Source organism: Sorex araneus, chromosome 4 (assembly GCF_027595985.1).
Source record: "Sorex araneus isolate mSorAra2 chromosome 4, mSorAra2.pri, whole genome shotgun sequence".
Classification (NCBI taxonomy): Eukaryota; Metazoa; Chordata; class Mammalia; order Eulipotyphla; family Soricidae; genus Sorex; species Sorex araneus.
The window spans coordinates 105,242,956-105,256,313 of record NC_073305.1 but is presented as its reverse complement, the minus strand read 5'-3'; the positions used below and the strand labels follow the sequence as shown (position 1 = coordinate 105,256,313).

The window sequence follows — 13,358 nt, the reverse complement described above, 5'->3', positions numbered from 1 at the left end:
AGCAACGCCAGGAAGACGGTCGTGGGATCACTACTCGTCAGCTTTGAGCCTAAGCGCAATAAAGACTCATGCCGGGGTGTCACCAGAACGATCATCAGAACGATCATAAACCATATACTGGACTCGATCATCCTGACCACAAGCTGCCTATGGCAACTGAGCGTGAGCGCACGGCTCTGCCTTATATAGGGCCGCCTGCATCACAAAGGGGGAAGAGTCCAATAGGGTTCCAGAGGGGTGCGAAGCCGTGTGTGTCCACCTTACCCTCCCCCGCCCTTCCTACCCACTTGGCCTACCCTTCCTGGACCCTTTCTCTGGGTCCCTCTGCTCTGAAAGCCTTCCTATTTTCCAACCCCCACCCCCGCCTTCATCCCACCATGTGCTTTATCCCCAGGAAGTGTCCTGCTTTTTCTGCCTGGAACCCTGCTCATCCCTGGGTCCTCTTGACTCTCTGGGAATAACCTTGACTTTGCTCTTGACAACTCATTTCTCATCTGAAATCCTACCATAGATTTCTTTTTTCAAATCTAGCTAATTTATTTTGTTTTAACAATATCAAAATATTTTTTAAGTTTTTTCGAAGTACTTCACAATACTTGATCACATAGAATATTCGGACACCAATCCCACCACCATTACACCTCCGCACCACCTTATTTTGGATGTTTCCATCCTTAACCCCAACCCCTCCCCAAAGCAGAACCAGAATAACTTATTTGGTATTATTTGTTATGAATAAACCGCTGAAAATGCTCCAAAAACCTTTCCTAGAGGAGAGTGTTGAAGATTGTTGTAGTTCATCCAGGAGCCTGCCATTAAGCCCTTCTCAAAGAGATTACAATTATGTTGTTAAGGGTTGAGACTTGTGTGCTTTTCTAGATATCCATAAAAATATATTTCCCTCTAAGATGGCTTGCCTTCTTCATTAAGCCCCCTGGTGCGCGACTCTTGAGTACGAGTGGTGTGGGGTATGGTGAGGTCCAGGGATAGGCTCACTCGTGGGTGGGGTTTGGCCCGAGTGTGGGGAGAGCAGCCATGAGCATGGTGGTGTTTGAGTTCTGGAGGTTTTTGGCTGCTGGGGCTGGGTCCCTTGGGGCAGGGAGGGGCCTCCCCTGCCCCCTCCAGGTGCTGCGAATGAAACAGCCTGGCACGGGGTTCCAGCAGCACGGCTATGGCGAGCTGTTTTATTCTCTCTTTGGAGAGAGAAGGACAGTGAGTCTCTGGATCGTGGCTGTTGAGATTCTCTCCACCAGAAATGTTGGATTTGACACTCCAACTGTATGTTACTTCACATTCTTGTTTCCTCCGGAATGCTTTTTGGCTGACACAAAGCCAAGTCTCACTTGGTGTTCTACACTTAGGTGTGTGAATGGCAAAGACCATTTTAGATTTTGGTTTCAGTCCACCTTCAAGCACTAGTGCTGTCAATTGAATGGCCAAAGCATTACTTAGTATTTTCAAATTTAACATGGAAAATAAATGTAAGTAAGCTTCTCCTTGCCTTGGAGGATATCAGTTGCTCTCTTTTCTCAAATTGACTGATGCTTAAAACTCAAACTTTCAGGTCACTCTCTACCCAGATACACACACACACACACACACACACACACACACACAGACACACACACGGAAGGAGAGAATGAGTGAGAGAGTGAGTTTCTTTAGCAAATACATCAGCTCCAGTTGCAAAACAAAAGACTTCCTCCCATTTTTCCAAAGTTTGCTTTCGAATTTTGATGACTAGGGATGGCTGCTCCCTAAACCAGGACCCAAGTCCTCTTCATATCCAGAGGTGCTTGGGTGTGAGGGCTTGGAGGCCACACACAGGGTGTCTGACGGTCAGCCATTCCTGGGATCACACTCAGGCCTGCATGCGCTCACTGTGTTTTCTGCCACTTGAGTTTCTTTGTAGCCCAACAAAGATCATCTTGACCAAAATATCCCTCTTCATTCTCTCTTTATTGTCACCATGTGTATTCAGTTACCAGAGGTACAATGCAGCAGATCATCCTTTCCATGCACACAACACCACAATACCATGCCCATCAAACCCCACACCCCAACAATGGGAAGTGTGGGGCAGCAGGGGTCCTGCTGTGCCCTGAGCCACTTCCACCTTTCCTTGACAATCCCGTAAGCTAGACCCAAAGAATATCCTGAGGAACAGACTTGTGGAATTTGATGGTAGAAGAACGAAATATTACGCTAGACTGAATTTATTTCAGTAGGAGCACTTATCAGAGTCTTGTGATTGAGCATACTGGAGTCTAAATCATTTATTTGGTAAGAGAATACTTTGATAAAGATGACTAGATTCTTATGCCTGCTTCTGTCCTAACTCATTGGATATAAAGCAAACATTTATGTCACACACATCTACATGAGGCCCTGAACTAAAATTGACATTCAGGAGTTGCCTGGTAGCACAGCTTGGTGCAAAGAATGTAAAGACATACACATATACCCACTACAATAATTTCATGTTCCAGTTAGTACTTGCAGAAAACTTTCAGTGGTTAGTATTTTCTCTGAGTTTGAATGAGCAGACTGGAATTGTTTGGAAGAGGATCCATTATTAGGACTCAGGAGATAGAAGGAAAGGCTGGCTACGGAGCCATAGTATAGCGGGTAGGGCGTTTGCCTTGCACTCGGCATCCCACATGGTCCCTGAGCACAGCCAGGAGTGGGCCCTGAGGGGCTCTTTCTGGCTTTGCTTAAACACACCGCAGTGATTCCTCTTCAGATGACAGACAGGGCCACTTCCTGGTCCTCTCTGCAAACCTGATCGTCATCTGCTCCTTGGGCATGGAGACTGCCAGAGGAGTAAGGACGCCTCGGTTCAAGACCTGAGAAACAAAACAAAGTCGCATTTCCTAGAGCTCCTACAGCTCCCAGACCTTCCTCTCTCGATGCGATGAGTGGCCCAGAGCACTGAGGATGTGTCCCCGTGCCCGCGCCCCTGGCTCCCAGGTGCCCCCCTCTCTCCCCAGGCACCATGACCAGCATCAGCGATGTGGTGCAGGGGACCCAGGTCACCTTCAACTCCGGTAACACACGCCCCCTGCAGTTCCGCACCCTGCCGCTGGAGGCGCTGTCCCGCATGATCAGGGAGCAGGAGAAGGACATGGCGGACTTGCTGCACGTGGACCTCAACAAGGTGCCCCGCGGGTTCGTGCCCGTGCGAGGACGCGAGGGGACAGAGCAGGGGCTGTGTGCTCGCCTCCCGTCTGCGGCGCCCGTTCCCCTTCCCCATGGCACAGAGCGGGAAGCCCCGCCGGGCCGCCAGCGTGGGGAACCGTGAGCAGCAAGGCTGAGCCCCCTTCTCCAGTCTGCCTTTCTTCCCCGCTCTCTCCGCACTGCTCAACTATCCGTGCCCCCGACACCCCAAATGCCAGGGGTCCTTGTTTCTCCCCTGTGGGTGGGGCACAGTGAGCCCGGTTGGGACTCTGCTGGTTTCCTATCCCCCACTGTCTGTCCCTGGCCCTAAGCACAACCAGCTTCTCCCTCCCTTCTTACCTCCCCAAGTCCTCTGGCCCTGTCCCTGACCCTTGCTGCCCTGGGGGTGAGCAGAGCAGCAGTGGAAACCATCCTCTGCCATCCTTTGCTGTTTTTTTTTTTTTTATGTCTCTTGGGACTGCTGTTTAAATTTTTCTTTTTAGTTTGGGGGGGATCTCATGTGCCAGTGCTCAGGGGACCATGTGAGGCTGTGATGCCAGAGATAAACCCGGGGCTCCAGGTGCAAATCACGCACTCCAGCGCTTTGAGCCATCTCCCCTTGTGTTTGCTCACCTTCAATCAAAACACAGACCAGGAAAAAGCCCTCTCTGTTGTCTCACGGCTTCCAGCTGGCTTCTCTGAGCCCACCAGCATCTCTGTAGTGCCTGCGCTTTGCACTCCCCCCTCCCCAGCCCCCCCCCCCCCCCCGCTGTTCCCCCTGGGCTGAGGGTCTGCATTCGCTCCTCTTCTCCTCTCTACCCACTTCTTCAGGCGGACTTAGGGGTCCATCATGGGCTCAGTCTCATTTTAGTCTATAATTGGTGTTCCCGACAGTACCCCCAACCAGGCCACACGCATGCACACACATGCACACACACGCACACAACCTTCTATTACACACATGTGCACACTCACCCACACGCATGCGCACACACATGTAGACACATATATGCTCACACACACTCTCAGTCATCCACATGTGTACAACATACATGCTCACATGTGCAGACACCCCCCCACACACACACACTCACACAGGCCTCAAACACTACAGACCTTCAAATTATTCACAGACCCTCAAATTCCAGATACTCTCTGGTAACTCAAACTTGGCATGTCCCACCTGGGCCCCCAGCACACAAAGGCGCTCTCAGAGGCTTCTCCCCCCACGTCCCCCCCAGACAACAAACTGTGTATTTGTCAGTCCTACCACCGCCTCCCCTGCATCCTCTGACCTGGAGGTCCCATGAAGAATGGCCTCCACCCCCTTGGCGAGCATGTTGGGTTTTGTCCCTCTCAACCACAGAGCAGCCCTGTGAGCCAAGGGCCAGGCTCTCATTTTGTAGATGGGAGGGCGAGGCTAGGAGAGGCGAGCAGCCCAGTAGGGGTCAGGGCTGGAGAAGGGACGCCCTCACCTGCTCTCCCGCCCAGAATGAGTGGCCGGCCTACCATGAGGAGGTGCTGTACGTGCTGGAGGAGACCGAGTACATGATCAAGAAGCTCCCTGAGTGGGCGGCTGAGGAGCCTGTGGAGAAGACCCCCCAGACTCAGAGGGATGAATCCTACATCCACTCAGAGCCCCTGGGCGTGGCTCTCATCATTGGCACCTGGAACTACCCCTTCAACCTCGCCCTCCAGCCCATGGTGGGCGCCCTTGCTGCAGGTAACAGTCTCTGTGGCCCTCGGTGGAGGAGAGCCGTGGGGCCCGGCCTGCGAGGAAAGGGGCACGGAGCCCATCTCTGCAGCAGCCTCATATCTAATCTGCACAGCCAGGTCTCCTGGTGCAGGAGGCGCAGGGAGCTTGTGCGTCAGAGCCGTGACTGAGGCCCCTGCGTCCTCTGCCCTTGGGGCTGGGCTGCGTTGGGCTAAGAGGGATGCTGCTTCCTTAGCAGCTGGGCCACATTCCGCCCCCAGCCAGGCCCGCGGTCTTCCCTATATTTCCTCCCCGCTTCCCCAACCTCTGGGCTAGTGTGCACACGGCTGGTTATGCCTTCTGTGTCCACTGCCCTGGTGTCACCCGAGTCTGTGTGCTCTGCAGGGAATGCGGTGGTCCTCAAGCCCTCAGAGCTGAGTGGGAACATGGCACAGTTGATAGCCACTATCATCCCTCAGTACCTGGACAAGGTGAGTCTCTGAGCCCCGGGAGGGGAGGGCTGCACAACAGGGATTCTTCCAGCCAGGGCCAGCAGCGCTGTGATGGGGACAGAGGCTCTGTCCTGCCAGAGAGCCCAGGCTTAGACTTGAGCTGGGCTGCCCAGACAGGGGTCTCAGGGGGCTGCACACTTCTCTGAGTCCCACTTCCTCCTTGGTTGGGAAGGATCTGTATCCAGTGCTCAACGGCGGCGTCCCCGAGACCACGGAGGTTCTCAAGGAGAGATTCGACCACATTTTCTACATGGGGAGCACGGGTGTGGGGAAGATCGTCATGACCGCTGCGGCTAAGCACCTGACCCTCGTCACGCTGGAGCTGGGGGGCAAGAGTCCCTGCTACGAGGACAAGGACTGTGACCTGGACGTGGCCTGCAGGTGAGCGGGCGGCGGCTGTGCACGGAGAGTGCGGCCGTGTTCATAGTCGAGGTCCAGGCAGCTCAGAGCATTTCTTCTTGGTTTTATTTTGGGGCCACGCCCGGCTGTGCTCAGGGCGTACTCCTGGTTCTGCACTCAGGGATCACGGCTGGAGTGCTCAGGGGGCCATACGGGGTGCTGGGGCTCAAATCTGGGTGAGCCCCTTGCAAGCCAAGTGCCCTACCCACTATCACCTCTCTGCCCCCAGAGCAGCATCTCATAGATCTCCCCCCCTGCGTCCCCCCTACCAAGTACATGCCTGAGGGGCAGGGCCGCCTTCCCCACCGAGGCGGTGCTGGGCCTGCAGAGTCAAGGGCTTGAACAGAGAGGCCAGAGACTACTCACGCCAGGCAACCCCTTCAGTCTCCCCAAATCCCCCCAGTCATGGATGAAGTTGGGGTACTGGGCCCGCCGGCCCCTCCCCCGATCACACGTTGGGGGCATAGATCTGGTGTTGTCAGAGAGTGCCCATCTGCTGTCTTCTACTTCCCTGGTGCCCCCTGCAACACTTGGCCCTGGGGGTCCGCCAGGTAAAAATCCACCATGGGCTATTCTCAGACGCATTGACTGGGGGAAGTACATGAACAGCGGCCAGACCTGCGTGGCCCCTGACTACATCCTCTGTGACCCTTCCATCGAGAGCCAGATTGTGGAGATCAAAAAGTCCCTGAAGGTGCACGTGGGTCCCCGGTGGGAAGAGAGGGGCTGCACATAGGAAGCAGGGTGGCTTTATGCAGAGCTCCGAACTTCAGCAAACGTTGGCTCATGTTTCTGATCAGAGAAGGAATGCAAGTCCGTTGGAGGGCTCTGCAGAAGGATTCAAAAACAAAAAGCAGAGACCTGGGGACTCCCACCCCCAAGAAAGGCTCAGCTAACACACCGCCATCTCCTTCCAATTTCTGCAAAACTGAGTCCATTGTGAACCGGACTTTTGAACCTGATGTTTCGGCCACACAAAAGTGCCCCCTCACACCACAGCCCACAGGCCCAGTCGTCAGGGCCCCATGGTGCCAATCGTCCTGCACTGGACCCTACGCTGGGGCCACCCCACGGACCCCAGAGAGCTCCTGAGGCCACTCCTCTCCCACAGGAGTTCTACGGGGAAGACCCCCAGAAGTCCCGTGACTTCGGGCGAATCGTCAGTTCCCGGCACTTCCAGAGGGTGATGGGGTTGCTGCAGGGCCAGAAGGTCGTCCACGGGAGCACTGGCGACGTGGCCACCCGGTACATAGGTACGTGCCACGCCCTTCAGCAGGTCTCGCCCACTCCCAGAGTGGTGGCCAGCGGGCATGGTGACAGGGAGAAATCTTCTTCTGGGGCTACCTGTGGGCGGGGCTGAACTCAGCTAAGTGCCCTGCCAACCCCTAAGCAGACCCCTCCTCAAAGCAGAGAGATTGGCAGCATCTCCCCACCCCCTCAGTGCTACCAAGGAAGGACCCCCGACCTCCACAGTCTCCCCAAACACAAGCCAAATCAAACCCACCTCCTCTGCACAGTGGCATAGTCCAGCTGAGAGGGCAGAAAGTGTGGGTCAGTGTCAGGCCTGAGGATCACTCCCCGCACCCCACGGGGCCTCGAAGTACTGACGTGAATGAGGCACGCTGGCAGGGGCTCAGGTGGCCCTCAGGGGAGTGTCTATCCCCAAGATAAGGATCCCGGGCTGAAGCCATAGCACATCAAGTAGGATGCTGGCCTTGCACACGACCGAATGGGGTTCCATCCCAGGCATCCCATGTGGTCCCCAGAGCACCGCCTGGAGTGACCCCAAATCAAAACAAAAAAGTGAAATAAAAAATGGATAAGGCTCCTGGGCTCCCCGCAGCCCCCAGTAGGCTGATGGTCCCCAAACCACCTGTGAAGGAGCTGGAGGGGCCTGGCGGGCAGGGCTCCCGTGCCCATGGGCTCTGACTGTTTCCTGCCTTGGTGCCCACCATCCTCTCCAACGTGGACCCGCAGTCCCCAGTGATGCAGGAGGAAATCTTCGGGCCCCTGCTGCCCATCGTGCACATGCGCAGCCTGGAGGAGGCCATCCAGTTCATCAAGCAGTGTGAGAAGCCTCTGGCACTTCACATATTCTCCAACAAGGACCAGGTAGCGCAGCGCACACGGAGAGCTGAGCCCGGGGCTGCATGCAGGGATTCCTGCAGGCCAGGCGACCTGGCCAGGCCACTTCATTTTCCTGAGCCCCTTTCTCTGTGTCTCTGCAGGCACCTGCCTGAGCAGGGGACCGGTGATACTGGGATCAGGGTCAGCCGAGACAGCTTTGCTCTTATGGGTTCCTGCCAAGATGTGCCCTGTGTGGAGAGTGGGGGTCCTGGCGGCTGAAGGAGGCGCCAGGGGAGGGGGGAGGCTGGAGGATCCCTGAGCTGGGCTGAGGCTGGGGCTGGTTTGCTGTTGCAGGTGATTAAGAAGATGACTGCAGAAACTTCAAGTGGTGGGGTGACAGCCAATGAGTCATCGTCCACATGGCTGTGCACTCTCTGCCCTTTGGGGGTGTGGGTGAGTTTGGGGCAGGACCTAGCGCCCAACAGCCCCCTACCGAGGTCAGGGCACACCCACCCAGTGAATTCAGCAGGGGTCATGGGTTCCCGCTCACTGTGGGCGCACCCACCAGACACAAGTCCCTTGAGTGCTGGAATGCACAGGGTCCCCGGGGCACCAGGCCTGCTTGGAGAGGCCCAGTGGTGTTGGCAGGGCTGAACCCCAGTCCTGGAGCCTGGGGACGGGCCTGAGAGGGCTCCTCCCCCCAGGGAACAGTGGCGTGGGCTCCTACCACGGCAAGAAGAGCTTCGAGACCTTCTCCCACCGCTGCTCCTGCCTGGTGAGGCCCCTGAAGGACGACGAGGCCATTAGGGCCAGATACCCACCCAGCACCGCCAAGGTGAGAAGGGGGAGCAGGGCTGTGGGGGCTAGGCTCGGGGGCACCCGTTGCTTCACTATCTGTGACCTCCCTGCACAAGAGTCACCACTGAAATGTTCTGGCCACCTCAGCTGGCAAGGTCTCCCCAAGAGCTGTGCCTCCTTCTCCTGGTCCACCCCGCAGGCGCCCCATCCCACACCAGCCGCCCGCCCCACCTAGAACCAATAAAGATTCCAATGGTGTTTTCCACCCTGCTGTGCAAATATGTGTGTGTTTGTGTTTTTGTCGTGGCTCAGCCCCTTCAGCTTGGCTTAGGGCCCCATCGCCCCTCCTGACCAGCGGGAATGGCCCCCAAAGCCTTTCCGAGTTGGAGCCCCACTGTGGGGGGGGCAGTGCCAGGGGCAATGTGCATTCCCTGGTGCTGGTGGCTCCATTTGGGGTGTCCTTGGTGACTGAGCCTCCGGAAGTAGACAGAAGACCCAGGCTGTGGCTTTGGCTGTATTTCCGGAAGCTTCAGAATAATACAAGAAAATCTGTGTTATTCCAAGAAAACTTATATCCAAATCTGAAGATGAACAGGAAGAGAGCACAGTGGGCTGAGCATGTGCTCTGACAGGTGCCAGGTTCTAGTCCATCACCACATGGTCCACCAAGCATCACCAGGATCCAGGAACCAACCTCAGCAGCAAGTTTGGAGAGGCACCCAAGGATCACGTCTAGCCCACAGCACTCAAATGAACCAGGCACTTCAAGTTTAGCTTTTTAAAGGCACACACACACACACACACACACACACACACACACACACAAAATGGAATATTCTTCTCGATCAAAAGAAACCACCTCTAGCCAGCAAACCTAAAATTCTCAATTCCTTTTTGTTCCTCATATCCCCATCAATTCGTTTTTTGGTGCCACTGTTGAACCCAGGTGGCATGCATGTAAGGCATTTGAAGGTACTACCTACATTGGGAGACAACACATACTTTTCAAGACACCTGTTGACAAAAGAGCCTAGGAAACGCTGTAATCATCTTCTAACCTGTGGAATCTATTTGGGCACACACTTCTAAGGGTCTCAGACACGAGCATCAGTCAGTGGAATGTTGAGAGACTGGAAATGCAGTATTGAGGATTCTCCTTCAGACTTCCCTCATTTTGAATTTTCTCAATTGCCTTTTCTGTCCGCTGGCAGGAGCCCCTGTGATGGCCATGGTGGATTCTCAGGCCTGTGGGTAGTGCCTAGCACAAAGGTTTTGAAACATGAGATAAATGGTTTTTATCATAAAGTCAGGTTCACCTCAATACCTGTTAGTACAGCTCTTTTTTGTTTTTTATTATTTTTTATTTTTTTTTATTTTTTATTGTGAAAAGTTACAAAGTTACAAAGTCTTTTTTGTTTTTTAATTAATTCACCATGAGATAGTTACAAACAAATCTTTCATGTTTGAGTTTCGGTCATACATTGATCAAACACCCACCTCTTCATGGTGCACATTGTCCAACATCAATATCCCCCCCAGTATCCCCGAGGGAGCAGGTAGAAACCTTTTCCTTTATAAATATCATTTTCATTGATCTTAATCTCCCCTTCACTTTGCATAAACACCGTGGTTTACAAAGTAGTTCAGGATGATTTGTTACACATCCAGTATTCCAACACCAATCCCACAACCATCACACCTTCCCAATTTTCCCAACAATCCCCTAAGTTTGCCCCCCTCATAGGCATACAATAACTTGATAGTTTGTTATTGAACACTTGCTAATAGATTGATCCCAAATGTTTCCAGAGAAGAAAGTTAGTGAAGGTTGCATCTCACCATGGAGCCATGAAGTCCTTGTATAAGAGACTGCTAGGCTGAGGCTCCAGGCCAAACTCTACATGTTTCTAGAAACTTCTGTCCCACCACAAGGCCCTTCTTTCCCCCTGCCCAGCTTTCTCACTGCCCCATGCACCCCTAGAAGCATGCCCTTTCTCCCAGCTGATCTCACCCCAAGAGAGGCGGCTGCCCGGTCACCTCTCCTACTGCTCAGCTAAATGCTTCTGTCCTGAAAATAACCAACCCCCGAGAAACCTGGGAACCAGATGTGGAGAAGGAAACCAATTGCTAGGGGCATTTCCAGTGGGGCGATCTCAGGGTCAAGTTGAAAGGACATTGCCAGTGTCGAGGTGGCAGCTCAGCTGATGCTTGGCTCTGCTCCAGCTAGGTGAGGGTCCGCAATCGGAAACCGGCCAGGTCTCCCCAGGTCAGGGTCCCTCCAGGTCAGGGTCATCCAGAAGAGGTCAGTCCTCCACAACAGGTCAGGGTCCCTCCCCAACCAGGTCAGGGTCCTCCAAGCCAAGTCAGGGTCCCTCCAAACCCGGTCAGGGTCCCTCCAAACCAGGTCAGGGTCCTGCCCCAATCATGTGAGGTTCCCTCCAAAGCAGGTCTGGGTCCCCGCCCCAAACACATCATGGTCCCTTCCCCAACCAGGTGAGGGTCCCAGGAAGGTGCCAGATGTTCCCACCCCTTGCATTTAGGCTTCACCCGGGTGGGACCCCCTAATCACTGGTCTCTAAGTACCGAGGATGACTCTCCTTCTCGCGGTTGCTTTTAGGAGAGCCGTTGGGTCCTCGATTCTTTCAGGGACCTGAGCCCCAAACCTGGAAAGGCCAGCGAGCCTCCAGAGAGGGAGAGTCGGCTGCTCTGATTCTCGGGAACACTAAGGCGTGCAGCTGCTCTCAGCGAACACCTGGGCACGTGGCACGTGGTTCCTCCTGTTCCCACAAGTTCCGGGGCACCTTGCTCGAGCTGAACAAACCCCCTCAGCCCCTCAGCTCAAGCTCCAACACAGCAGACAGACATCACTTGGGGATTCCAAAGAATTTAATGGTGAGAGTCAGGGAAGTGTGGGGCTGAGGGTCTGCCTTCATGCCTCGAGTGGGGAGGAGCTGGTGTCAGCGGGCGGTGTCTGGGGGTACCCTGGCGCCCCATGAGGATGGTGGAGGGGGAGGGGTGGCTCCCCTGGAGGGAGGGGGCTTGTCCTTGGAAGCATTCACTGTCAGCCCCTTTTCACGAGTCGTTCTCTCCACGTAGGCAGGGCACACAGCAGCTCAGGGCTCTCAGGAGACAGCCTGGGCGCCCTCTGGGCGCCTGTCCCCTTTGGACTAAGCACCGGGGCTTCCTGACCTTCCAACGAAAGTTTAGGAAAAGGCGGCGGCGGCGGGGGCCAGCCTGAGTGTGCTTGGTGTCCACTACTTGGGGAGACGGGCTGAGGGTCTGAGGCTTCAGATGCGGCTTGCAGTTGATGGGCCTGGCCTCTGAGTGGCAGGGAGAGGGCAGACGAGGACCTTGCAGGGCACCCAAGGGAGGGGCCGTGGTCTGGGAGGTCTCTGCAGCCATGGCCATGGACTTGCCCGGCTTCCCGCCCCTGCCCTGCTGCCTCCGTCCCTGTGAGACACCGGGCTCCTTCAGCGTGTCCACTCCAGCACTATGTGGGGTCACCGCTGGCCTCCCGGAGCGAGCAGAGGGGACAGTGCACTGCAGGGGAGCACACGCTGGCTTGCCTGGACGGGCCTCAGGGGCGACAGTGCCTGGACGGGTCGTCGGGAACGTGGACGGTGGAGGAGAACCGGAGGGAGCAGCACGGTCCGGAGGACACTGGATGGCCTTTTTCCTGCAGACCCTGCAGGATGGGCTGATGCACAGCAGGTGGTCCCGACGCGGGTCATTCTTGTATGCATCCAAGGGGTTGCTGAGGGCAGGGAAGGGAAGAGAGGGCCAGGAGCGGGCAGAGGAGGGTCTGGAGTCAGTAACCTGGGGGAGGCTCTGAAGCCAGTCCCTACCCTGGTTTCACTCCCATGGCTCCCAGCTCTCTCTAAACCCCCCTCAAGGCCTTCCTCTCACCCCTGTTCCTCTGGCTCCCCTCCCCAGACAGCCCTGAAGCCCCCCTGTGACACCGGGTCTCCAAGGGTGGCGCACACATACCTTTGCAAGTCCCGGATAGTTTGTATTTGCTGCAGGTCCGCCAAGCTGTAGTGGTACCTCGCACCTAGGGACCCGGGAGAGCAGCTTCTATGAGTGAAGGTCACACACTGGCACGGGCACAGGGCCCATGGAGCGCAGCTGGGCATGTTCTTCTCTGGGACCCTCAGCAGCCAACAAGGAGCAGCAAAGGGCCAAAGACGCTCTGAGGCCTGTTGCTTCCTTCAGAGCCTTTCAGAGCCATCGTCTGCCTGGAGGCTCCAAGGCTGCAGTTCCCTCCCCAGGGATTCTGATCCCCACCAGCCCTGTCTCTCACAGTGAGAAGTGCAAGCGCCCGTTGTCTGACCCCTCCCTGCTTCATTGCCAAGCCTGGCAGAGCAAGAGAGGACAATGTCTCAACTGTGGCAGCCTTCTCAGCTTCTCCTCTGAGGGACCTGCTTCCAGGGAGGGTCTGCGGAAGCCACGGTCACCCGGTCACCCGGAGGGACCATGGGCCCAGGACTGCAAGGAAAGGAGGGAGTGGTCACTCAGGGAGAGCTCAGCTGCCAAAGGCAGCACTCACCTCTCAGGATTGAGCCCCTCCTTCCTTTCGTAGCTCTGTTCTGCCTCTGAGGAGAGAAAGAATCGGTGATCATTTGGGATCCGCTTTGCACTCCCCTCTCAGAAGCTCTGACGTCCACACACGACCCGTAAGAGTCCCACAGGGACAGAGAGGTGAGTTTCTGCCTCGAGTCCACCTAAGATGTCGT

General features: G+C 55.6%; 1 protein-coding gene across 1 annotated transcript; it reads left to right on the top strand.

The window, feature by feature from the left end:
* Positions 1 to 2,995: 2,995 nt before the first annotated feature.
* Positions 2,996 to 11,335, top strand: LOC129404350 (aldehyde dehydrogenase, dimeric NADP-preferring-like). The gene is given in 11 exon segments (XM_055136705.1): positions 2,996 to 3,157; positions 4,648 to 4,879; positions 5,255 to 5,340; positions 5,534 to 5,742; positions 6,340 to 6,454; positions 6,872 to 7,012; positions 7,705 to 7,872; positions 8,182 to 8,230; positions 8,233 to 8,280; positions 8,532 to 8,662; positions 11,243 to 11,335. Coding segments are annotated over 11 exon segments (1,434 nt in total).
* The last annotated feature ends 2,023 nt before the right edge of the window (positions 11,336 to 13,358 follow it).